A 24,674-nucleotide genomic window follows, 5' to 3' on the forward strand; every position below is an offset into this window, starting at 1 on the left:
CTGTGAGTTGTTTCTTTCCTAGATTATTAGAGCCTAGATAATAGGGTTTGCAAGTCTAAAAAGGGAGTGGGGTGGCATGGCGGGTAACTTTTCAATCAATAATCTGGAAAAAGCTCACCTAAATGAGTTTATTAGATTATAATAAGCTAGACTCCAAATTATAAGAAGTTACTTTAATAAGTTGTTTGTTTCTTTCAGTTTACTCCCAATAATCTAGATTATAATAATTCAAAGTCGAAAGAAACATGCCTAAGTAATCCAATCAATTAGTTTAGGGCAGTAAAATGGACTTTTTTCCTTTTATGTTTACTCCCAGGCCCTTGTTTGAAAGTATAGATGAGAATAAAAAGGATTTTAGGTGATAATTGGATTTCAAGTAATGGCCTACAACTCAAATATATTCTAATAATTCCCTCCCAATTGCCACCCGTCCCCATGCATTGAAAATATGGGAATTTGCGCGTAAAGCCTCTCCTGAGAGTATCCCAGCAGCTCATCTAAATTTGGACATCCATATCTTTATTTGGATGATCATCTAAAATAATTTTATCCTTTTTATATCTCTTTGTACTCGAGTAGATCATCTATATATGATATCCTCCATATCTCTTTGGAGGATGGAGAGAGAACATCCAAATATGAAGTTTTTCTCTCCTAACATGGATGACATCCAAAAATAGATGATTAGATAGATGTTCTGCTGGAGTTTAAATTTTATTCTCCCTTCTCTATTTCTAGAATGGAGGATGTGATAGATGTGCTACTGGAGATGCTCTAATCCCTCCCAAAACTCCCGCACCCACTATCCAAACAACACGATTAACGAACGATCCATACCCTTCAAACTCCCATCCTCTTCTGACAATTTCCTCCGATCAAACACACCCTCAAAGTGACGAATAATTAAATAGAAACGGAAGGAGCAGTAGCCAACAGCGACCAAGCCAGCGACTGCCCGATTCGATTGCTAGCTTCAAGCAACTCCTGCGAATTCTGGGCCCCATCTAAGTGAGGCCCACGAATAGTTTCCTTGAAGTGTAACACTGGGCCTAACTGGGCCCGGCCCAAAAACCAGCCGCTTCGGTGGCGGTTGCCCTGGCCCAGGTCTCCTCTTCCGCATCGCCTCCGCATTTTTTTTTCCTCCACGAGACCAGCGCAGCCTCCTCGCCTCGCCTCACCTCACCTCGATCTCCTCCTCCTCCTCCTCCTACCGCCGCACCGAGGGTTTCGCCTTCGCCCTTCGCCGTCCACCGCCGCCGGGGCCACGAACCGAGAGACCGGAATGGCGGCGCGGTACCTCAGATCCGGCCTCCCCCTCCTCCGCGCCCACCTCGCACAGGTCTCCCGGTCCCCCTCCCCCCTCGCGCTCTTCGCTTTGTTGGATGCTTAGGAGAGGCGGCTCCTTTGTCGATTTGGATGCGTGGGGTGCATGAATCCCTCGCTCGATCTGGATCATCCGTTTTTTTCGGTTGGTGTTTTGGGGGATTTTGTTTTTGGGGGGTTGGGTGGCGCATGTCTGGATCGCCTTGCCTTGCTCGTGTTCGTTTGGTTGGGTTGGTGGTGTGTGAGATTGATGTGTTGGTTGGTTCTGATCATGCAGGGTTCAAGGGGCCTCGCGTCGCAGGTGGCTAAGCCGACCGGAAAGGATATCAAGGTAACCTGAAACGGGCATCTCGTTGGATTGCTTACATTTCTCGTGTGATGCCGATGTAGTTGTTTAATACTGCTAGCCTGCTAGGCGCATGAAAACGTCTCTGATTAGCCTGGTTATGTGACATGAGAAAATGCAATTTGTTTGCGATGGCTGGGAAAAGGATTCGTCTGTATACCTTATTCGCCGTTGTGGGGTTATGCCTGTGAATCCTCTCTCTGTCGGGTAATGTAGTTGATGCGGTAATCATAGTGACTTTCAGGAAAGGAAAATTTGTTCATGGTACATTTAGTTATATGTTCACGTGGATGCGCTTCTGTATGATACCACTTCTTGGTCTTCTTATCTCTACATGATTTCTGCCTGTTGTGGATTTGTACTTCTCCATTTCAGTTAATGTGATTGCTTTAGGCAGTTGAAGCAGTGTCTATTTTGCCGTTAGATGCTCCTATTAATCTTGTTGTTTTTATTATGTCACAATAGGTTCCACAAGCTCTGTATGGTGGCACTGGCAACTATGCTAGTGCTCTGTTCCTTACAGCAGCCAAAGCAAATGTGTTGGACAAAGTTGAATCTGAGATCCGGGATATTGTAGAGGCATCCAAGAAGAGTCCGTTGTTTTCTCAGTTCATTAAGGACTTGTCTGTGCCAAAAGAAACCAGGGTGAAGGCTATAACTGAAATTTTCTCTCAAGCTGGTTTTTCAGATGTCACAAATAATTTCTTGGGTATGCTTCCCATCCACACATATTATATCTAATGAAGTTTATTGTAGTTCATGATAACTTTGTTACACTCGAATAACCAACTCTGTTACAGAGGTAGCTTTACGCAGTATTGGCATTGCTGAGGACAAGCCCAGATGCGTCAAATTATTTTTTAGTATTTTTTATTCCAATGGCACTAGTGGTTTACTAGTATATCATCCATGCGTTGCAATGGAATTTTATTAAAAAATATCATTAGTATGTTATTAAAATAGAGTTAATAAAAATGGTTTGATATATAGGTCTCAATTATTTTTCCTTTCAAAAAAATAGGAGGGAGTTGGTGGTGGGGTAGGAGGTAGATTCACCACCATTGTGAACCAGCCATATCTGTAGCTTTAGTTTGATCTGTTACAATAATGCTATGTTCTTATTTGAAAAGATAGTTATCTTTCTGATCAACACTATCCTATAATCTTGAAATACATGAACTTACATATATTATTAAATAGAAGACATGGAACCAACAATTTATAGTTTTAGTTTGATCTGCTATGATACTTTGCCATTTAACCTTTTGATAATGTGGCTATCTTGTTTTTAATGCATGCACATAGGTCATTAGGTATCATTACCAGGGGCTCGTATCATTCTGTGCACACAATCTAATAAATGTCACAAAAAATTCTAAAATAAAGTTGTACATGTACTTTAAATAGTACTAGAGCTATATGTGAAGTGTAAGTGTAGATTACCTGTTTATAATTAGTGGCTAACTTTTCTTTGGTTTGTCAAGCTGTGCTGGCTGACAATGGGAGACTGAAACATATTGAACGCATTGCGGAGAGATTTGTTGATTTGACCATGGCACATAGGGGGGAGGTGAAGGTCGTTGTCAGGACAATTATTGTAAGTTGATGTTGGAAGCCTTTGATGCCTTTTATTTTTGTCCTGACAGTGTTCTGGTTGTTCTATTACACCCTTTGGTTTCAAATATAAGTCAATTTAGCCTTTCAACTCTTTCCCAAATATATTTAATCCTAGAAATTCAAGACACTTTTCACTCTTCTCCTTCTTTGCCTTCGCTAGGTAAATTCTAATGAGGTATAAATTGACAAACTCCATCAAGGTCAACCAACTTGAAGATATATCTTCAGATACAGTATAAAATATTGATCAATCACGCGTTAATAACAATAAAACATAGTGTTGAATAACCAGATTATAGAGTGTTTTGAAGCTAGCTTACTTCAATTGGTCAATGTGCTACTGTAGTTCCTTGTGCTGTGTTAGCTGATTTTTGTTGCTGAGTTCTGTTTTCTGCTGTTAGCCACTCCCCGAAAGGGAGGAGAAAGAACTTAAGGATGTCTTGCAAGATATTCTGGGGAAGAACAAAACTATCTTGCTTGAACAGAAGGTAACCACTTGGTCCATTATTTGTCTATGTAGCCTAAAGTGATATTTCAAAGGACTTACCGCAATTATGCATTGCCTCTAGATTGACTACAGCATCATGGGAGGGCTTGTGATTGAATTTGGGCAGAAGGTGTTTGACATGTCGATCAGGACTAGGGCGAAGCAAATGGAGATGTTCTTGAGGCAACCTCTTGACTTCTAACTTCCTTTTGCATCGAGGTGCAGCTGTTGCGCTGCTGAAAGGCATCCTCATGTCTGTTACTTTGATCTGGTCTTGAAATAATCATTACAAGAGAACAACACTCTGTTTTATCTTGTGGGCTAGAAGCCTGCCGAACAATTTCATGTCGATTTCTTTGCTACTAAGGAAGTTCTGCACCACATGAAGGGAAATTCTGGCTAGTTTGTAATTTTCAAGTGACTGGCATTGTTTTCTTTTAGTTCGGAACTGAATATAATCACCGGACGGGAAAGAAGTTAATTATTTTCCTTGCCGTTTTCCATGTGATTACGAGCCCTGACGATACATTTTCCAAGAGTCCCAAGCGAGTGCCTCTCAACAGAGCAAGATTTGAGTTATGCGGTGCAAAGAAATTCATCCTCGGTCCTAATAAGGAATCTTCTTAAAATGAATATGAACAAATATAGACAAGTAGGTGTCCAGGTTTATCCCTATAAGTTGATTTGCTTTTTCTGGTATGGAGAGAGCGCCTCTTAAAAACTGCTATCCAGCCAGGTATAGGTGCCGTAGAAAGACACTAAATTCATTTTTCAGACCACCTTAATTTTAGCAGCAGCAAAAGTTTGATGGTGCTACAGGGATTAGGTCGAAAATTTCCCTGAACCCAATTTAACTACAAGTCACCCTCGGTGACAGCTACTTGAGCAGTGCATCCAACACGGCATTCCACGCTCGTAGTTGTCGTTCATACTCGCCAAAAAATCTTCTGGAGTTGATGGATCAGGCTTCCTCTAAACAATCAACCATTTTGACCTCAGGATCATCACAGAAATAAAAAGGATGAGGAATCCCAATTTAAGATTCCAATTCAAATATCCAAAAAAAAAATCTGTCTGCTATCTGCCTGGCCATTATTAATTCAAAGGAGATGCTCATTAGGGATAATATAGTTTATAATTTGTAACAACACGAACCTGAGGGTGTGACGGTATAATACAGCATGATCAATATACAGCATTACAGCAGCATATGGGGCTCGCGGAACACTCCCATTCCACGGGTTGACAAGATATGCTTCACCACGCATTACAAACACATACACAACGATTGCACCGTGCTGTCCATAGGCAGCCAGCACGTCCCAACTACAAATGCACACTAGCCAACAACAAACATGGAAGCTACTCTCTGGTAAGTCACACTACATATACACTCTTTAGTCTGACATGACTAATTATAACATTAAAATGATTAATTTATAACATTACATAATTTCTTTTGTATGAATTGGCCCCAGGAACCTTCTGCCCGAATGGTCATCTTGGGAGCAATAAATATATAGGCATTCTTCACAATGGATGCATTATTTACATATATACTTCTTCTCCAACCACGTTCTACCAAGATTGCTCGGCCTTGCCATCACCTGCATTGCTTCTTTTTCCAGGCATAAACAAACAGAGACAGGAAATGGAAACCAAAAATATGTCAAGCTGTAAAAGGAAGTTCTATTAGAAGTCCACGACACAATACCTTTTTCTCTTGCTTTTGTCTGATGAGGATGAAGCAGGATTGCTGTGCCAGTTCCGCTTACGTTGGTTGATGAACCAATTATTGATTTGCTTTAGCTGCAGTCCTGTTTCCTGCACCAAGCGAGCCTTGTCCTCCTCCTAAAAGGGTTAAGAAATATGATCAGCATTGGTAGAAAAAGAAATGCAGTAAACCCTGATAATGGTATCTATGAGCTGACACATACAGTTGGGTATGGCCATTTAGAGTGAGCCTGCCACCAAGCTTTCAAAGTAGACGCTGTATCTCCCGGGAGTTTTCCAGCTCTTCGCTTTCGGAGAATCTCTTCCCTAATATCCACAAGTTTTTCTCTGTATCCCTGGAAGTTTGAAATTTTGTTTAGAGTTTATACAACATGAAAACAACTGAATATTTACTTAGGACATAATTTTACCTGTTTAAGCTCATGTTTCAGTTCTTGCCTTACACGTTCAACTAATGATCTCTCACCCTCCGTCAGCATTAAGGGGCCAAAGCCCATACCATCTGACCCATCATTTCCATCAAACATGTTGCTCTCACTATCAACCTGATTGTCTTCGTCATCAGACATAGTTGCTCCAGATCCTTCACCAGGAGATGCCCCTGCAGTAAGAGTCAGAGCTCAGAATTGGCAAAACACAAGCTAATATTGGTCAAATTAAACTTTTGTATTTCCTTTGGCATTAGGAGAGTGGCCCTAGGTCTATCACTATAATTTCTCTCAAATAGAACACTCGTTTTTTTTTCTGCAGGTACCTTCCCACCATAGGTTATATCTCCATCCTATTTGGTTGTTGGATGTAATCTAGTTAGATGCTATGTGATTACAATGGTTGAAAGAGTGGATTAAGTTACCTACAAAGGTGTAAACTTTGCGATCAAGATTATATCGGAGAAGGAAAAAAATGGATGAAAGGATAGCACGATGGTGCACATCACATCATTGCTTTTACGATACTTGTGACCATCAGTATGAATAAACAGAGAAATAAATAACTGCAAATTTCTCTTCCTAAAATCAGGAGTCCCCTGTCCACATGTTGAGCTAATATCATTAGAAAACTTCTGCCCTACCTGTAAGGCTTTGCAAAGTTTGTTCAAGTTCCCAGCAAGCCATCACTGCTTCCATTGCATGAACGCGCACATGCTGCTGTAGTTGTTCCTTGAACGAACAAAGGAGCAATACATAATGGGTCTGCAAGAGAAAAAAGAGAAAAATGACTTCCAAGCAAAAGAACCACTGCTCATAAACTTAGCGGGCATAAATTTATGCTAGAAACGATATTTTTTTTAGCTAATGGAAGTATAAGTTATGACTTCTTGGACATGTACAGCTAACTAGGGATGCAAACAACCATCTAGGAATGAGAGATAAGTAGTTTCTTCAATTCAAAGCTATATGTTAACAACGACGATTGGCACCATTGCTACTCCTGCAAAATTAATCTGGAATATTTAACGTGTCAATTGAAGTATCCAACCCGTTCGAAAAATCCAAATTTCACTTCCAATTATGCTACTAGCCAATTTCATCTCCCTCCCAGCCCCAAATTTCGATATCGCTCATCCAGAATATTTAACGTGTCAATTGAAGTATCCAATCAGCACAAGCAACTCACACACGGCGAGAATTTGATCGGGAAACCCAACCACGAACACATAAGGAGGAGGAATCATCATCAGCCTTACCATGAAGAGGTCGAGCTCCTCGCCGCCGGAGGGCGCCCCGGCCGCCGTGGCGGCGGCCAGCGGCGGCGGCCGCGCCGCTATCTGCGCGTCGATGCGCGGGAGCTGGTCCACGGGGGTGGCCACGCGGAGGCACGCCACGTGCGCCTCCAGGAGGCGCTCGTACAGCGGGTGCGCCGCGATGGCCGCCTTCTCCCTCTCCCACCCCGCCCCTCCCCCGACGCCAATCCCAACCCCTCCCGACCCAAACCCAGCGCTCGCCTCCGCCGCCGCCGCCGCCGCAGCAGCGTCCATCGCCAGCGCGTGGTCCGGGTAGTGGAACGCCATGGGGGCGCCGCGCGCGCGCTCTCCCGCGCCTCACGCAGCAGTTGATGGGGGAGGAGGAGGAGGAGGAGGACGATGACTTAAAGCAGTTGGGGAGGGAGGGGGGTAGTAGAGGAGCGATAGGAATAGGAGGAGCCCCTTCGATTTCATTTTCTTTTCTTTTCTTTTTTCTGTTTCAGTTGCGCGTGCACGTGACTCATTTGCAGGAGTGAATTGCACCGTACGTGTGTGCGACACCGTTATGGTTTTGCATTTCAATTTAATTTATTTTTTATATTTATTACGAGTATTATGTACTCTATCAGTTTTAAAATATAGATATTGTTTTAGAGATGATTAATATTAAGAGGAAAATATTATATCTTAATAAATAAGGAAGCTATGGAGTCGGAGGGTGGATGAGGATAACGAGTGAAGTGATTGATGAAATAAGTATAATTGTGAATGATATCAAAATTCTATATTTTAATATAGGATTTAAATTCTAAGAATGCTTCTATTTTAGATCAAATGGAGCATAAGATAAAATTTCACTATTCATGTGTGTCCCTACCACATGACCAAAAATAAAAAAGACTAGCCAAAATTTTTTTATTTTACTAAAGGGTTCCTTATAATACATTATTGAAACAGGATTATATGCACAAAACAGATGATTATAAATCATGAAAAGACATGAATGGTTGTTTGAATAGTTCGTATAAAAAACATGCAAATCTTATCAGAGATAGGCTTAAAAGATATTTTTAAAGAGGCTGGAGTTCTTTGCTTAGTTCTTTGCAAAATCCTTATAGAACTATCTATTCCACATGAATTTTAAAGGAATTATTGAGATCGATGCTTTCTTTCAAATGTCTTTAGAAAATTTTCTTATAGGTTTGGAATCCTCCGAGTTTTCAATGTTTTCCTACAAATCAAAGCGGGGCTAAATTTCAAATGGAATTTCTTTTTTCTACTAATGCCCTAAATTTGACAAATCCAAGTAAATTTGCCATTATTACTCTTTTAAATAACATTGGAATTTCTAGTAACCGGCTTGAATAGGACGAATTCTAGATAAATTCGTGCTATGGGAAATTTTTTGAAGGCCTAGTGGCCTACTTCCGAACGCTGCTGTTTTGAAGAGTTCTTTTATTTCAATTGCACTATTTCGTATAAATTATATTTAAAATTCTCGTGTTCCAATATGAATCCGTAACATTCTTGCATTTCAAAAAGGATTCTGCAGTTCGTTTTTTTTTTAAAAGGATTCTGCAGTGGCTCTGAACTACCTGGTGGTTTATGTAGTAAAATCTCATACTCCTATCGGAAAACTATGCATCATTTTCTCAATAAATAATACAGATAATGATATATATATATATATATATATATATATATATATATATATAGTACGATGATGATGATTACCCAATTAAGCGCTGAAATTTGCAGTTAACCAACCTATTGATGCATGGTTGCTGGGCGTTAGGGAGCTACGGTATCAGACTTCTTATTTTATTTCGTTCTCAAACTTAATGGTGGCGTCCATGTCTTAGAAAACAGCCTGTGTTTTCAGGACGAACAACCTCGCAAAACCAAGGTACGGTTGTGTTTTCTTCTGAAGAAACAGGTTATGCTGTTAAGATCATTAGATTAGAGATGTGCATGCAAAGGGCCCAGTTTCATACTCTATCAATACTGCTATACGTATGGCAATTTTTGTACTCTATTTGTACATGAATTTTTTTCTCTTCTAATTAGGCCTTAGGTCTATAAGTTGTTATGTTTCTCTTATATTCTTCACGCGTGTATGTTTGATTGTACCAAGATCGAAAGAAAAAAAATCATACGTGTAGCCTCTTCCATACTCTATTTGATTTGAGTTATGACATAAATAACAGAAAAATAGCCAAAACGGGAAATATTTATGGAAAAAAATTATGCCGGTACTATTCACTGTTCACGGTTTGAAAACCAAGGATTGAAAAACAAACAAGGTGAAAAGGAATCAAAATCAACAGTAAACTCAAATTTTATAATTTTAATTATAATTAGGAGACGCTAAGAGCAGCAAACTTTTGAAAGTGTGGAGCTGTCCACTTTTATTCCTTTTAACAAGTTGCTCTGAATCTTTGCCTCTTATCTACTTTGAGGGTAAAAGGCACAGTGGATGGTAGTGGGAATGGAAACGTGATATTTTCCGTGTCCGGGAAAAAAGGCAGGACAGCGACGAGAAATGAAGTATGGACCAGGCGCGTGGGCCCCACCAGTTTTGCACAATAAACGTCCTGCTGTCCAACAGGAGGCGGACACGTCGGCCACCATTTCTGTGGAGATCGCTTGTGATGATGGGTAATGATGAACCATTTGGCCGAATTAATAATTAGCGATATAGGTGAGCTAAAAAAATTGTCACGTCAAATTTATGTTTTATCTGAAGGAGAGAGCTAGAGAAAAAAAATTGTTTACATATTCACAACCAGCTACATAAGTTCTAAAACATTATGTATGTATGATATGTGGATTATATATTGATGATATAGTATATGTTTATGTATAATTATTGTATAAGTTAGTTATATGTTATTACTGGCTCTTAGTGACATCGAAATAGTAAGATTTAAGAGATAGTAGTTAGATCTTCTATTAAACTGTTTGGCGTGGTTGTCTTATAAAGGGTTGCTTCTGCAAAATATACGGACCGGTACCATCGGTAGCGGTACTGTACAGTATACTTTTTGAATTTTAAATTTTATTTATTAAATAATTTACTAATTTAATTTTTTATTTTAAAAAATCACAAAACTAACCTCCTGCCGCCCTATAAGAGGACGGAAAGGTGACGTGACAAACGGTCACTCGGTTGTAACAACCGGTCGAGGGCGGAAAGGGTTTAAATGCAAAATTTGTCGTGCCGCCTGAGAATTTTTCTATTAAACGAGAATTTTTGATCGAACCGCGGTTAGATATGTATAACATATGTAATTGTTTGATCCCAATTACTATTATAACTCAGTGGTCATTGACCCACTCTTCTATTTATGAGACTAGAGGTCGAGTTAGAGGTTGAGTCTCGATAGCAGCATATTTTATTGGCAAAATTTGCTATAGGGCATCGAAAAAACGTGTAATTAGCCGGTGGACACCGTAAGATCACGAATTTGCTGTAGGACACCACAAAAATGTGGTAATTAGCTATAGGGCACTCCGGCCTATTTTTTATTATTTTTGGAGTCAAAATTTTTAAAAATGACGAGATTGCCCTCGGTAGCCAACCCGTTATGCGCCCTCGCCGCAGCTGGTTCGCCGCCATCGCCGCCTGCTCACTTGCCCTATAGACTACGGTTCAGGTGTGGTGCGGCGCCGAAACCGACTGGGTCTGGTTTGATCGAACCTAGTTAGTATAACGGGTTGGACACTGAGGGCAATATCGTCATTTTTAGAATTTTTTACTCTGAAAATAATAAAAAATTGGCCGGAGTGCCCTATAGCTAATTACCATATTTTTGTGGTGCCCTGCAGCAAATTCGTGATCTTACAATGTCCACCGGCTAATTACGCGTTTTTCGATGCCCCGTAGCAAATTTTGCCTATTTTATTTGATTTTTTCTCGGACTGGCAAAAATACGAAGAAAATATGCTCTTGTGAGGATTCGGCCTTGGGTCTCGTAAATAGAAGAGAGATAGTAACCACTAAGCCAAGGAACTATTTGTGATCTAATAATTACATACGTTATACATATATGTATATAACCGTGGTTCAATCGAAAAATTACCGGGTGGCACGACAAATTTTGCATTTAGGTCCTTGCCGTCCTTACAGAGAGCAGAAAGGGCCTAAATGCAAAATTTTTCGTGCCGCTGTTTTCAGTCGTTCGTCGCGACCGAGTGGCCGCTTGCCACGTCACCTTTTCGCCCTCTTCGAGGGCGGCAGGAGGTTAGTTTTGTAAATTTTTGAAATGCAAAATTAAATCTATAAATTATTTAATAAATAAAATTAAAAATTCAAAAAATTCCAGGGGCCTTGATGCAAAAGTGCTAAAAAAGGGCTGCCAATTATTTCGGCTTGCTAGTGAAGTGGGCCTGAAATGCTGCTGCGCTGACTATGTGGGCCCGAAATGCTGCAGTGACTAGGAACAAACACGAGCCCACAAAGTCACATACCATACATGATACATGCCAGGATGATGACATCAGGCTGGCCAGATTTTGATTCGAAAAAGGAAAAACGAACTATATTACATCTCTCAGCTGTTATGTGAGTCTGATTATCCCTCATCGATCACAAAACCACAGCATGGCGTCTAACTTAACCAAATTAATTACCTTCTTGGATAAGTACTTCGGCCACTTTTTAACGTATGCCGTTTTGACTTTTATACTCGATATTCGACTATTCATCTTTAAATAATTAGTGTAAATTTTTAAAAATACATAATGCGGCTAAAGTACCTTTAGGGATAAAAACAAGTTACAATAACATAAATAATGATTTCAAAAGTATTTGGATAAGAGAAATGGTCAAACTTCATGTCCAAAAATCAAAGCATAATACATTTAAATATAGGGGAGGAAATTTAGACTTGGATTATAATTGAGGATTGACTACGGCCGTTCTCTCTCAGTAATAACCCAGACTCCTTCGTTTTTCATGTACATGTTTCCTGAACTGCTAAACAATATGTTTTTTGCAAAAACTTTATATAGAAAAGTTGTTTTTAAATATCATGTTAATATATTTTATATTTTTTTATAACTGGTTAATTAATTAATTATGTACTAATCTATTAATACCTTTTATGTGCAGGGTAAATTAACCCGAGACTAACACAGCCAACTTGGGGGAGGGTAATGCATTGTTTTCCCTCTTTTTCTTTCCCATTTTAGAGGATGTTGGGCTGGTGTTCTATGACGACGGACTTGAGCTCTTTTCCTCTTTATGGGTACAATTGGGCCTTGAACCTGGTTGATCGGGTGAGGATATGGACGCCACTTTGCTTAGTGTATGCAACATGTTCTCTTTTTTTTTTCCTTCCGCACTTTTTAGCCCCATATATATATATATATATATATATATATATATATATATATATATATATATATTCATTAACATTCATATAAATCTAGGTAAAACTAAAAAGTCTTACATTCTAAAACGGTAAAACGGACGGAGTAACTGTTATTATATCCTTACTCATATGAATGTGCTGTTACAGTTGCATCCAATTTGTAACTAGCTATGTGAAAAAAACAGAGAAATAAAAAAACTTCGACAAACACCAAAATTCTCAAGTTGCAACATTTAACAGAATAAACAAAAGAACACCGAGAGAGTTTTTCCTAACTTACATCGTTTAGATGAACAACCAAGCTACACTGTCTGGAACTTGTATTACTACAAGTAAATCTCCCTCTGCCTCATTGAGACACAAAGCCAGGGTAAATAAAAACTAGTATATAACTTTATCAGACAAGGAAAGGTAAAACTGATCCTCCGTTCTGCTCCTAAAACGGCATTAGTCCGACAGTAGGATCGGTATCACAGTGGTGCTAAACTCTAAATCTGAACAATTTATCAAACAAGCAGGTAAGTATATCCCCTCATATTTAGCTTTGTCTTGCATGAGAAATCAGAGCCCCTTGTAGCCAGCTTCCTCTATATACAGTTAAGCATTTGTCTGGTTAGCGACGCGGTGGTAATAATCTGGAGCCCTTCATGCATCAAGGAGCTGTTGTTCCATCAGCCATGTCCTGCGCTGGAAGGTTGAGGTCAGGCAGCACGAAGCCATTTTGATCATCCTGATTAGCAGCGTGCTGATCATGCTGCGGCAAAGCTTGCTGCCCCTCGGATTTTATTCCATTTCGCTTGCTTGATTCCTCTAACCTTGTCTGCACAATGAAGAAAAGAAGTTCTTTTATGTACATTTAAAAAAAAAAGGGGGGGGGTGGTCTTAACTCTTTTTCAGATGACAGCAGAAGGCTTTACTGAATCAATGAGCCTAACATAACAATTTTGTAAGGGGAATTCGGGTTGTGGTCACAATCTACCTAGCTAGTTCCTATTTGGCCAAATGGAGAGAAAATGGCCAATGAGCTAACACAGACCAATGCACAAACAACAAACAGGACTTAGCAGATCCACGATATTTGCCATTACAAATTTACAATGGCTGGACCTAGCAAGATGATGTCCCTTATGGTACGAGACACACAAGAGATGTAGAGACAACACTACACAACAAACATTGGTACAGTACATGTTACCCGAACCAAATGAGATGGGGTAGCTTACCCGGCCATTCTGGCTATGCTAGTACAGTATCCGTATTTTTAATGTGATTGTGGAGCACAGAACTAGTGAAGTGGCAGTATGGCACGCAAGAACACAGGGCATTAAAGAAGGCCACGGGATTAGCATGTCCAGGATCCGGGTTGGTGGGCATAGATTATAAGGTGGCCTGGCAACACGGCGTTCTTTATTGGGGGAAAGATTCCACAGACAATGTACGGCCGGTTGAAAACGAAGCATGCATGAACAGTCGACTAGAACACCTTGTAACTGCAGCTTGTATATTGCACAGACAAGTGAAGTAGCTGAACTGCATCTATCACCAACTCTACCTTGCCAAATGCCAAAGGGTATTTTGGAGGATGTCACTTTCCTAGTCCGTCCAAACGTGCAAGGGGCTTGATGGGAGAAGAGGTGGTTGAGAACTTTGAGAGGGATAAACAGGATACGAATTCAAGCTCCCACTTGCTTGCAATTCTTACCGAATGAGAAAGTCAAGAAGGCAACCAGCTAAGCCTCATTGATACTCCTATACCTTTAACTGCAGACCAAACTACCGTTAAATTGACAGCTCGGCTACCACCTTACAGTGGCAAACTATAGTCAGTTCCTAAATATATAGAGCACACGACCTTGTCACTAACCATGACTCTTGAGATGCAGTAGAAGATACCTACCAATATTGTACTACTAGTAGAAGCCAACCAGAGCTTCCATATCGAGAATTAAAGATAGGAGCTAGCAGCGCATGTGTTGAGACAGTTCCAGAAGCAAGAAGCTGCCACATGCAGGCTCCACCCAGCCTAACTGATAAGAGCTTCCTCTAAGACTGGTAAACTTCAACTTACCCTAAATTAACTCCAGACGCATGGTCAAGTCCGGACAATGCACGATCCAGTTTCAGATAAGATAACGAACGTCTATCACCACCTCCAGGTCCCATACCTTGTTGGCACTTGGCTAAGGTGTCACTCCCATCAGAATCACATCCTTTGACCACACGACACGCGTCCGTGTGGCTTAACACTAACACTCGAATGACCGATTATTTCACCGGCCCCTTGGCTATACTTGCCACTTCCATGGTAGTCTTCTTCTAAGAGCAAGTTCAATAGTATAGCCAACTACCAGCTCCAATTCATCTATAAGTAATCTAATAGCCAATTCATACAATAGTTACCTACAAAGCATTAGTACATAGTCCCACATGTCATATACAGACGGTGTCTTGTGTCTTGGAGTCCGCGTGCAGCTGGCTACAAATTAGTAGCTCACCTCTCTTCTCTCTCCCCTCTTATCTCTTTAAAATATGCTTATAGCTGGCTTATAGCCTACTATTGTGCATGGTCTAAGCAGCTCAAAAGACACTGCAAGTGGGCCAAGCATCTTGTCCGGCCCAACGTACAGTGACACCACACCTTTCACCGCGCGCAAACAAATACGTGCTCATGCGGCAAAGCTAACCCCGGGCCCGGGCGGTTCTTGTATGGTCAAAAAAAAGCAAGCATGGAAATCGACATCTAAACCTGCGAAAAGCTTATCATCAGCACTGGGTGCCATCCGTTTTTCAAAGGACAAACGGTGGTTGAGGGAGGGATGTGAAATGAAGATTGCCACCAAACCAAATCAATCCACACAAACCGTAGCACTCTTCTCCTAGGAAGCCCGAAGCCTAGGACGACGAAGTAAAGCACACACCAAGGACGAGAAAATATCGAAAGGCCAGCCATTCACAATGCTAGGGGACCACCAGTGCGCGCTCCATCGGGAGGCTCAGGAAGCTCTAGTTTTAGCAAGTTGGAAAGTTTTATCACTTATGCTTTAAGTTATACCAACTGAGCAGGCATAATTTTATTTGGGTTTTATGATGATTGCGCACTCAGAGTGCCCAACCTGGAAGCGCCTGCACGCCACATGCGCACGAAAGAGAAAAGAGGAGAAGATCTGGTAGATATAGCATATGCCACTCACCTCTAGTTTGCTGTTTTCCTTGAACAACACCGTGCAAGCTCTCTGCAACGCTACCATCTCCTGTTTCAGATGAGAATATATACAAGAAGCCGATAAGAATTTAAGCAGATAACAGCATAATCCTGTAAGTGGAAGAACTAATTACCTCGCGAAGGCCATCGTTCTCCACCGTCAGCGACCGCACCAGCTGCTGGATCTCCGGCAACCTCTGCATATCAGACCAAATCAAGTTTAGGCCAAATCAAGCCATGATAAAGCCAAGAAACAAACGTGGATCTTCTTTTCTACTGTCATCAAAATTTGATCTCGTTCGTCACAGGACCATATGGTGATGATGAGCGTGGATCTTTTTGGGCGGGCAGCCTTTGTCCTTAGGATACCACTTTTGCCGCCCTCACCACCCTCTCTTTCCGGTGGCAGTGGCCGCACCAGCCGCTTTATTCCAGACTGGGTGACCGACTCTCCTACTAGAAAACATAAAAAAACTCCGGTCATTTGAACATGTCTCCTGCATGCCACCGGGTGAGTCACTGGCTCTACGGCTCTGAGCCCTACTGTGACTAGGCCAAAGACTTTCTTTTGCCGGACCTGTACAACCGCGCGAATGATGGGGGACAAGATGCTGTACGCTGTAACTTGGTAACTTCGTTCAAAGCCCAGACCCAAAGCTGCGGCTGCAGTAGCTGCTGTATCTACCGTGCCATTTAACTGTGAAACAAACCTGCCTGTTTCTTGTAGTACCACTCGTCACTACGGCTTAACAAAATGTGCTTTTACTGTGCTAACTGCTAGGGACGTGTGTGACACCGAGAGAAGTGTAGTAGCTTACCATCTTCTTCCGTGGTCGCTGTCCGGCAGGCCGGGGCGGCGGGGTCGGTAGGATCAGCTGGCGCCGTCCGGCAGGGCCCACCTGCAAGTGAGGGAAAGCATTGCACGCCATTAGTTATACAGTTATACTGCTACTAGTAGTACTCATCATCACACACCCAGCGAATACTGTACTGGAAGTAGCTACGTGCTGCCGGTAGGAGGATCAAGCAACACGGGCCACTAGAGCCAACCAACTACAGTCCAACCAACGCTGCAACATTAAGGAGGCGACCGTAGAAAAGGAAAGCAACAGGCAACGCATGTTCCACCAAAAAAAATAATCGTTTTCCAGGTAGTAGGAAGGAATGAGATGAGATAGCCCGTGTTAGCTTAATCTTGCACTCATTGCAAAACATCGCCTAACTAACTCCTACCAAGATTGCACAAACTGCTCCGTTGCCTACTCGCATGAAGCACACTTCGACATGGTAGGAGAGAGAGCAGAAACACGCACGCACGAACTGCTCATCTGCCACCATCATATCTGCGATTAATGAACCGAAGCTGTACCCCTAATTTCTGCTCATCGGTCTTAAACTCTGAAGCCTCCACTAGTCCATGAAATTGAAAGACATTGGACCTTCAACGCTGTCTTGTAATGGAAGCATGGGCCTCTCACTCTCACCTCACCTCACCTGTACAAGACAATGACAGGTGGACCCCCCAAAGTTCCATTCCTCGCAGGGGAAAAGCACCACACAAAAGCGTCGCTCCACAGCGTGCGGTGGGCCCACCCCCGCCGGACACGTCCGCGAGGGAGGAAAGAAAGAACCTGAAACGCCACGCGCCCACGTGGCGCCAGCCAAGTGGCCACGACGTGCCGCGCACACACCTGCATCTGCATGCGTGTCCCGCGCCGTGGCCACACGGCGCGCGCGAGACGGCCAATACACCCATCGCCACGTGGCGCGGCGCCACCTCTGTCTCTCTCTATCTCTCTTTCTTCTCACTCACCCGAGCGAGCGCCGCGCCGGTTTGACTCCCCCGACTCCTCCGCGCGGCGGCGGGGCCCTCCCCCTCTCCCACGCCAACGAACGAACCGGCACGCACCATGGGATAAGGGTGGGTGCAATGACCGGATCGCCCGCGTGGGTTACACCCTTCTGCGCGCATACGATGCGAGGGCAGTTTGGGTAAAAGGCGGAAGCCACGGCTCGTGGTTGGAGACTTTTGAGTGGGAGCCGAACCGGAACCCACCTACTATTGTGAATTGCCGCGGCTGCCCCCTCTCCAAGGTTAGGAGTAGGAGTCAACCGCACCAAACAGACACGCTATGACATACTAGTACACAAATCCACCGAAAAGTAATTCGCCGAATTTTCCAGTGTCAAAGTGTGAACTGTACAAAGTACTCGTGGAGTCATGGTGCTGCTAGTGGTGGTGGTAGTAGTACGCAGAGCTCGAGAGCAGCATGGAGTGGGGATCCCGAAGTTGTTCAGAGAGGAAGACGACGAGGAGAGATCTGTGGGTGGGTTGCAGTAAATGGCCATGGCGTTTTTACCGGAATGACCTGGGTGAAAAGGGTGGAGGTGAAAGGGGAGGCAGCGAAGGTGGGATTAAGAAAAGGTCACGCGAACGAAAAGCCGGTGAGGTGAGGTGAGTGAGCGAGAGATGTGAGAGAGAGAAAAGCGATGTTTCATCGAGAAGTCATCCACCCTCCTCTCGTTTGTTGCTGACACGGAGGGGGCAGTTTCGTCAACACCAGGGGAGGAACGGAAAGCAAGCAGCCAACCGCGAGGAGACTGCGGGCAGAGAGCGAGCTGTGCGGGGGAAGGAACAAACAGGAGGAACACAGGGATGCACGCGCGCGGGGGGCGTAGTACGTACCTTGGCCGGAGATGGGGTAGGCGTCTCCGCGGGCGCAGTCGTCGTTGTCGTCGCAGCCGCCGCCGCCGTCACCGTCACCGGCGGCGAGCAGAAGGCCCCGTCCTCGCCGCCGCTCGTCGACGCGCCGCTGTAGTCCAGGGGAGAAGCCGGGCTACCCCGGGCCCACCTCCCCTTCGTCGCCGCCGACCCCGAACCAGAAGGCGAGCGGCGACGTGACCGCGACCGCTTCCCCCGCGCCACCGTCGGCCACGCCAGCTCCTCCTCCTCCCCCACCACCACCACCTCCTTCCCCTTCGCAGCAGCCGTTCTCCATGGCGGCGTCCACCCGTCGAGGTCTGCCGCGCGGAGCGAGCAGATGATGTCGGCCGCCGCGGCGACCGCGCACGCCTCGGCGTCGGCTGCGGTCATGGAGGAACCCACCCCCTTCGAAGGCGACACCAACGAACCAACCCTAGAACCGCAACCGGAGGAGGCGTGGACGAGGACGACGCGAGAGGAGGAAGGCGAGGGAGATGTGGGAATGGTGGAAGGGAAAAAAATGACGGGGGGGCGTGGAGGCGAACCGAGCCCACGGCGTGGCGTCCGGGCTTTTAAACGAGCGGAATAAAGGCCACATATTGCCAATAAAATAATCCATTCCTCCCTCCTCCTCCCCCCTACTCACCACCACCAACATGCCACACGACGCGCCGCGACACTTCCACCCGCACCCGCACCCACGCCCACTTCCACCTGGGCCCCGCCACGCCCACCCCCACATGTCAGTGACTGGGTGAGCCGCGCGCGTGGGACGCCAACCTTAGACGCAGGTGGGGCCCCGCAGGCCATCCCTCCCTTCCGCGTACTGTGCCGGACAGGAAAACACTACGCTACCCTTCATGGGGCCCACATGTCATTGACGTACCATCGAGGGGTAGTTTGGTAAAATCGTGGCGTAGGACGCAAGGTACCAGGAGGATGGAGAAGCTGGGGGAGAGGAGGTGGCGCCTGGGTTTCCGTGTGATGACGGGTGTGTGTGCTATAAAAGCGGCTGCCGGTGGTGGCCAAAAAAAACAACTGGATTTTTTTTTCTGTTTGTGTGGGAGGAGAAAAAATCGTTTTCCGGCGACGTGCGCCGAGTCGGCGGTCGTTTTTTTTTTCCTTCGTCAAATTCTTTTCTTTTTTTTTTCCTCCCCCTCTCGGATATAACTGCGGCTTCTGTTGCTGTCGACTTGGGTAGTGACCCGGTTGCTTGCTTGTGCAGCCATCCATCTCGCTGGGCGACTCGACTGGAACGGAGAAAACGAAGATCGTGAAGCGAGTGGAGTGGTGGTGGTGGTGGTGGTGTGGATCGCGGGAGGCATGGGCGCTGCTGCACGCACGCACGCACGCACGCGCCTCGCTTGTCCTGTACAGATGGCTGCGGATAAGGGTAAAGGCGCTCCATTTTTCATATGGGATTTGTACGAATATTTGTGACGGGATTTTAATTTAAAAAATTATTGTTAACTCATTATTATTTTTATTATTTACATATTATCTATAATATATTGCATTGTAAAATATCTTTTTTCTTTATATATAAAGTAGAAAGTTCATGGGGATGGATGATATGTGGGCTTATAGCCACCTTCTGAAGATAAAATAAGAGTTGCCAGTGGTTGGTAGTTGCCACCACAATTGCTCCTTTTAAAGGAGTATAGAGAACGTATGTATTAGTTCTATTTACCGTTATCTCTGTTTAAAATAACAATTCTCATTATTTTACTTGCAATAAGTATAAGTGATACGATATATTTCTGATTAAAAATAATCTATGAATAAAACTTTTATATACATATTTTTATTATTCTAAAAGTAAATCATGTAAAATAAGCTATAAGTACAAAGTTAAGCCTTAAAATTTAAATTTTGGCTATCTGAAATTGCCAAACAATGAGTCCCTACGTTCATCTTTCTAATTTAATTTTTTGTTTGGTGGATTATTAGTCATAGTTAAATTTAAATTTTATAACTTAATTTAAAGTTAAATTTAAGGTTTTATCATGGTCTTATAATTGGCTTTTCAACTAAAAAAACTATTTTACTCCATCCAACCAGTTATGCCCCTAAACTATTTTTGGCTCATTTTACCACCAACTTACTCCGTCCCAAAATAAACCAATCTTTCATTTTTTACCTATAATGTTTAACTCTTCGTCTTATTTGAAAAAAATTATGATTAATATTTTTATTTTTATTAGATTATAAATTATAAATAGTACTTTATGTGTGACTAATTTTTTTAAAAAAACTTTAGAAAATTTTTAAATAAGATGGATAGTCAAATGTTGGACACGTATACCTAAAGTTTGCCTTATTCTGGAACGGAGGGAGTAAACTATTTGATACACTCCACTGTTTCAAAACATTTCCTTTTTTTTACTCTTCATGAAAATAAGTTGATTCTTTTGAACTACATATGACACTATTATCAAAGTTCAAAAATGTTTTTAGTTTTTTCAAGATTATTTTCTTGGACTTTATTATATTGATGTTTAAACCAATTCTAGGTGCTTTCAACCTATGTAAACGATGAGAAGATTCTAAAAAGAAAATGATAATACACAAGTGGTTATGCATCAATCATCTTTTATTTCCTCCAGACTATATCTATACACATAAGGCTTGTTTATATCTAGAAATTGATACATGATACTCCGCAAGCTTTATCCATATTCGTGAGGTATTTAGAAGAACATTGGTATTGTCTATAATGAACCAGGATGGCGATACATGATCTATAACACCATAGTAATGGGACGGTGTAATTTTTTTACAAGTATATTTCTTTTGTCTACCTATATATTTTTAATCCGTTTTTAAGTAACTACTCTGACACACTAATGTTTTACCTTGATCGGTAATTACTATTTAGATGGTCAGAGTATGATTTATGAAACTTTCTCGAACTTACAGGTAAGAGGCAGTACCGTTTAACTATTTATATTTTTGAAATAGTTAAACATATGGTCGTTTCTTTAGCTTGGACAGGGTATCATCGAGGTCCATGAAAATGTAACATGCATTTTGGATCCTAATCTTGATTTAATGTATCATGTAAGGTCCACAGTGAATATATCTAGCTGACTAGCTCAGGTGTTGGTGTATCTGTCCACATAGATATGAATTTTACATTTTATATACCCCTTTGGAGCAAACATAGCGGATCATCTAGATCATCTAGCCTATTATCCATCATAAAATAGGTGATATGAGAAAAAAATTCCAATAGATCATGTATCCCATTATCTAAAAATAAATGCATCATCCATATTAGAATGAGAAACTCGAAATATATATGTTCTCTATGTATCATCCATATCTCAATATTCGATCATAAAACGAGAGAGCAATAATAACATAACATAAGATGGTTGTAAAATATTAATAAAATATATATGGATGATGCAATATGGATGCTCTATTGGACTGATATGAATATAAATAGAGAGTATATTTTGAATGGTCATTTAAATGACAATATAGATGATGAAATTTAGATAAGTTGTTGTAAATGCTCTTACTACGTACCATAAAATCAACTTCCATCACTACCAAATCACACCTCGTTGCTGCCTATGTTATTTTACTCTAAAACGATATAGTAAAAATTTGAGCAGTTTTAAATACAAACGAATAGTCCCCTACCAATTACTCACTCCATTCCTAAATAGTCACGATTAACCAACCCTATTTCAACTTGAACCACTAATACTTTTTAAAATTATTAAATTACTAACAAAAACTTAAAGTTTATATTTAAGGTGGACACTCTTTGATGATACATAATATTTATAATTTTGTTTTGCGGACAAGACAAATAGTTAAGTCTCACCCTAATCTTTTCATGTATGCTTATACTTATAAGCCAAAATTTAAACTTTCAACCTTAAATTTCGAGTTGATCGTATGGTTTTTCACCAAAATTTATTTTCGATCGTTGACTTTTAGATTACTAAGTATACGTATATAGCAGTTTTATTTATAAATTATTTTTCGCTTACGTGCATGTTGTTCAAATAATCACCCATGAATATGAACCATATGTGTAGTGACAGATGTTTCGAACGGACGGTGTATCTGAAAACGGAGGGGTCGATATGAGACTGACGAGTGGGTTCCTTTCTCACGTGGGGCATCATACCGTGCGTGCCGAAATGTGCGGTACATGAGCCATATATATCGTCTCCTCGTTTTTGCCCGCGCGCTTAGCTTTGAATACGTACGTAGCCATGTGTACCCACTGTGCGTGCCGTGCTGCTGTGATATAGCGCAGCGTGTGGTGTCCAGCACCGCAGAGCGCAGAGTGCAGAGCGCGCGTACGTACGTGGAGGGTATTCTCCACGCACAGCTAGGCGCTCTTGACAGCAACGTTGCCCATCGAAGCAACTGTTTTTTACTGGCTCAGGACTTGCCGCTTGCCGGAAAATTAGACCCGTCTTTTACTTTTTACTTATATTCATAAGCTAAAATTTAAACTTTTAGTCTTTTTTTATCATAGTGTATTTTTAGTTATGCTTTTAGATCACTACGAACAAAAATTTTATACTTTTATTCATAAACTATTTTCTACATGCAAATATGACTTTTGGTTTTTCCCTTAAAAAACGAAGAGATAACCCATATAGACATACAAAGCTATATCTATACTAATTTAAAAATATTAGTGATGGTGTCACATACCATTATATCAGCGTAACATGTATTAATGCGTATTAATTCTCTAACTGTTTTTGTTCTTGTGTAGTAAGCATGGTATTTTTCTTTGTTTTTCATACGAAAGATTATTTTGTGTATTTAATTTATAACACACATGCGATTTTGTTTTGACTTATTAAAGATATTTTTTAACAAAACTTAAATTTGCTATTTTCAATAATCTGTTTGTAACAGACATGCATTTAATTAGTTTATCTATAAATTAATATTGCTCGTAAGTATTGAGCTGTCTAATAAGTTGCAGAAAAATAATCGAAGCTCTAAAGAAACTGGTGAATGACGCTTTTTTTTTGGCGGGGAAAGGGAACTTCCATTAAACATGACCAACGAGATTACAGTCAGCTTAGATTTGCTATGATATAATGGATGTGTTCTTTTACTCGATAAAGGATGAATAATGAAAGAATATCTTATTTTTGATAACTCTTTAATCGTATAACAATAAAAGTAAATACTAAGAAGTTAAAAATCTATTTTGCAAAAGGGAGATAATGGACTTTTGTATAGAAATCTTTTATACAAAACGGGCCGTTTAATATTTCGGGAGGTATGTGTGTAAAAGTTAAGAGATAATAATTTAGGAAAAATCTACTTAAACAAACGCAACAATGTTTTTCTCATGAGTAGGCTAGAAATATGATGTATATATATGACTTTTCACTGTTTCTAAGGATCACACCTAGATCCGTTGACCCATCTTCCATATTGTATTGAGTTTTATACGTCTACCTTCAAGGGTTTAAATTAAAATTAAGGATGAAAAATAGGGAACGATGAAAATCCAACCACATGAATTTAAACTCAAGTTTTTATGACCAAGGATAGATGCATATGTACAGTGCATGCACAATCAACGGCACAAGCTCGGAAATTATTGTATGTACAACACATGTTTTGAAAATTGTGGGAGCTTAGACATTAATTCATCATGACCACATGTGCTTGTTCGTATGTATGTACGTGCTCCAAAGAACAGTGACGAGCAAATCTAAGATACTGTCGCTTCTAATGTTTGAAAACCTGGCTGCTTAAATCGGATGCCGATCACTAAATGCACCAGCCTCCGTACGTGATGCTGCTATGCACTCGTATCAATTCGTTTCTATCTGTGCTTATAAGCGAAAATTTAAATTTTCAATTTTAAATTTTAAATTGATTTTAGGGTTTTCACCAAATTTATTTTTTATTATCTTTTAAATCGCTAAGAATACATATAAAAAAATTTTATTTATAAATACGCCGGTTAGCGTTTTTTATGAAAAAGACAGACGATCACCCGACGATTTCTACGGCAAAAGAGAAGAATGACCAAGTGAAGACATATTTACATGTGGATGTAGGAAGATAAGAACTGTGTCACTGCTGTGACTTCTTGTGAGTGTGACAGTACTAATACTAATGCAGATTGCCACTTGCCAGGATATATAACTGACGCAGTTGTATTTTACTCCATGATTTTGCTTTTGCTTCCAACGTTGGC

General features: G+C 41.6%; 3 protein-coding genes across 5 annotated transcripts; 1 reads left to right on the forward strand and 2 right to left on the reverse strand.

Moving 5' to 3' along the window:
* The first annotated feature begins 1,157 nt into the window (after nucleotides 1–1,157).
* Nucleotides 1,158–4,276, forward strand: LOC102713916 (ATP synthase subunit O, mitochondrial). Its single transcript, XM_006656238.3, has 6 exons — nucleotides 1,158–1,339; nucleotides 1,601–1,654; nucleotides 2,135–2,378; nucleotides 3,154–3,266; nucleotides 3,688–3,774; nucleotides 3,856–4,276. Exons 1-6 carry the CDS (start codon nucleotides 1,283–1,285, stop codon nucleotides 3,973–3,975), a joined length of 675 nt encoding a protein of 224 aa, XP_006656301.1. The 5' UTR covers nucleotides 1,158–1,282; the 3' UTR covers nucleotides 3,976–4,276.
* A 613-nt stretch (nucleotides 4,277–4,889) lies between these two features.
* LOC102714194 (homeobox protein knotted-1-like 11) lies at nucleotides 4,890–7,607 on the reverse strand. Of its 3 annotated transcripts, none has more exons than XM_015838248.2 (6): nucleotides 7,195–7,607; nucleotides 6,580–6,700; nucleotides 5,918–6,108; nucleotides 5,711–5,842; nucleotides 5,488–5,624; nucleotides 4,890–5,391 (listed from the first exon to the last, which is right to left on the reverse strand). In XM_015838248.2, exons 1-6 carry the CDS (start codon nucleotides 7,516–7,518, stop codon nucleotides 5,352–5,354), a joined length of 945 nt encoding a protein of 314 aa, XP_015693734.2. In that variant the 5' UTR covers nucleotides 7,519–7,607; the 3' UTR covers nucleotides 4,890–5,351. The 3 variants fall into 3 exon arrangements, with proteins under 3 accessions (XP_015693734.2, XP_006656302.2, XP_006656303.2); XM_006656239.3 differs by having other exon boundaries at nucleotides 4,890–5,388; nucleotides 7,195–7,518; XM_006656240.3 differs by having other exon boundaries at nucleotides 4,902–5,380; nucleotides 7,195–7,518.
* Nucleotides 7,608–12,668: 5,061 nt separating this feature from the next.
* On the reverse strand, nucleotides 12,669–19,005 carry LOC102714022. The gene is made up of 5 exons (XM_015837923.1): nucleotides 18,455–19,005; nucleotides 16,587–16,667; nucleotides 15,903–15,965; nucleotides 15,758–15,817; nucleotides 12,669–13,386 (listed from the first exon to the last, which is right to left on the reverse strand). The coding sequence occupies exons 1-5, from the start codon at nucleotides 18,860–18,862 to the stop codon at nucleotides 13,219–13,221; spliced, it is 780 nt and encodes a 259-aa protein (XP_015693409.1). The 5' UTR covers nucleotides 18,863–19,005; the 3' UTR covers nucleotides 12,669–13,218.
* Between the last annotated feature and the right edge of the window lie 5,669 nt (nucleotides 19,006–24,674).

The sequence above is a fragment of the Oryza brachyantha genome, chromosome 6, assembly GCF_000231095.2.
Source record: "Oryza brachyantha chromosome 6, ObraRS2, whole genome shotgun sequence".
Classification (NCBI taxonomy): Eukaryota; Viridiplantae; Streptophyta; class Magnoliopsida; order Poales; family Poaceae; genus Oryza; species Oryza brachyantha.

Coding starts and splice junctions, on each gene's coding strand:
- LOC102713916 (XM_006656238.3), top strand. CDS start 1,283: ATGGCGGCGCGGTACCTCAGATCCGGCCTCCCCCTCCTCCGCGCCCAC. Junction 2,379..3,153: donor TGTCACAAATAATTTCTTGG/GTATGCTTCCCA, acceptor TGGTTTGTCAAG/CTGTGCTGGCTGACAATGGG. Junction 3,775..3,855: donor CTATCTTGCTTGAACAGAAG/GTAACCACTTGG, acceptor CATTGCCTCTAG/ATTGACTACAGCATCATGGG.
- LOC102714022 (XM_015837923.1), bottom strand. CDS start 18,862: ATGACCGCAGCCGACGCCGAGGCGTGCGCGGTCGCCGCGGCGGCCGAC. Junction 16,668..18,454: donor CTACCCCATCTCCGGCCAAG/GTACGTACTACG, acceptor CCTCACTTGCAG/GTGGGCCCTGCCGGACGGCG. Junction 15,966..16,586: donor AGCGACCACGGAAGAAGATG/GTAAGCTACTAC, acceptor TCTGATATGCAG/AGGTTGCCGGAGATCCAGCA.
- LOC102714194 (XM_015838248.2), bottom strand. CDS start 7,518: ATGGCGTTCCACTACCCGGACCACGCGCTGGCGATGGACGCTGCTGCG. Junction 6,109..6,579: donor AACTTTGCAAAGCCTTACAG/GTAGGGCAGAAG, acceptor CTCTTACTGCAG/GGGCATCTCCTGGTGAAGGA. Junction 5,625..5,710: donor CTAAATGGCCATACCCAACT/GTATGTGTCAGC, acceptor TAACCCTTTTAG/GAGGAGGACAAGGCTCGCTT.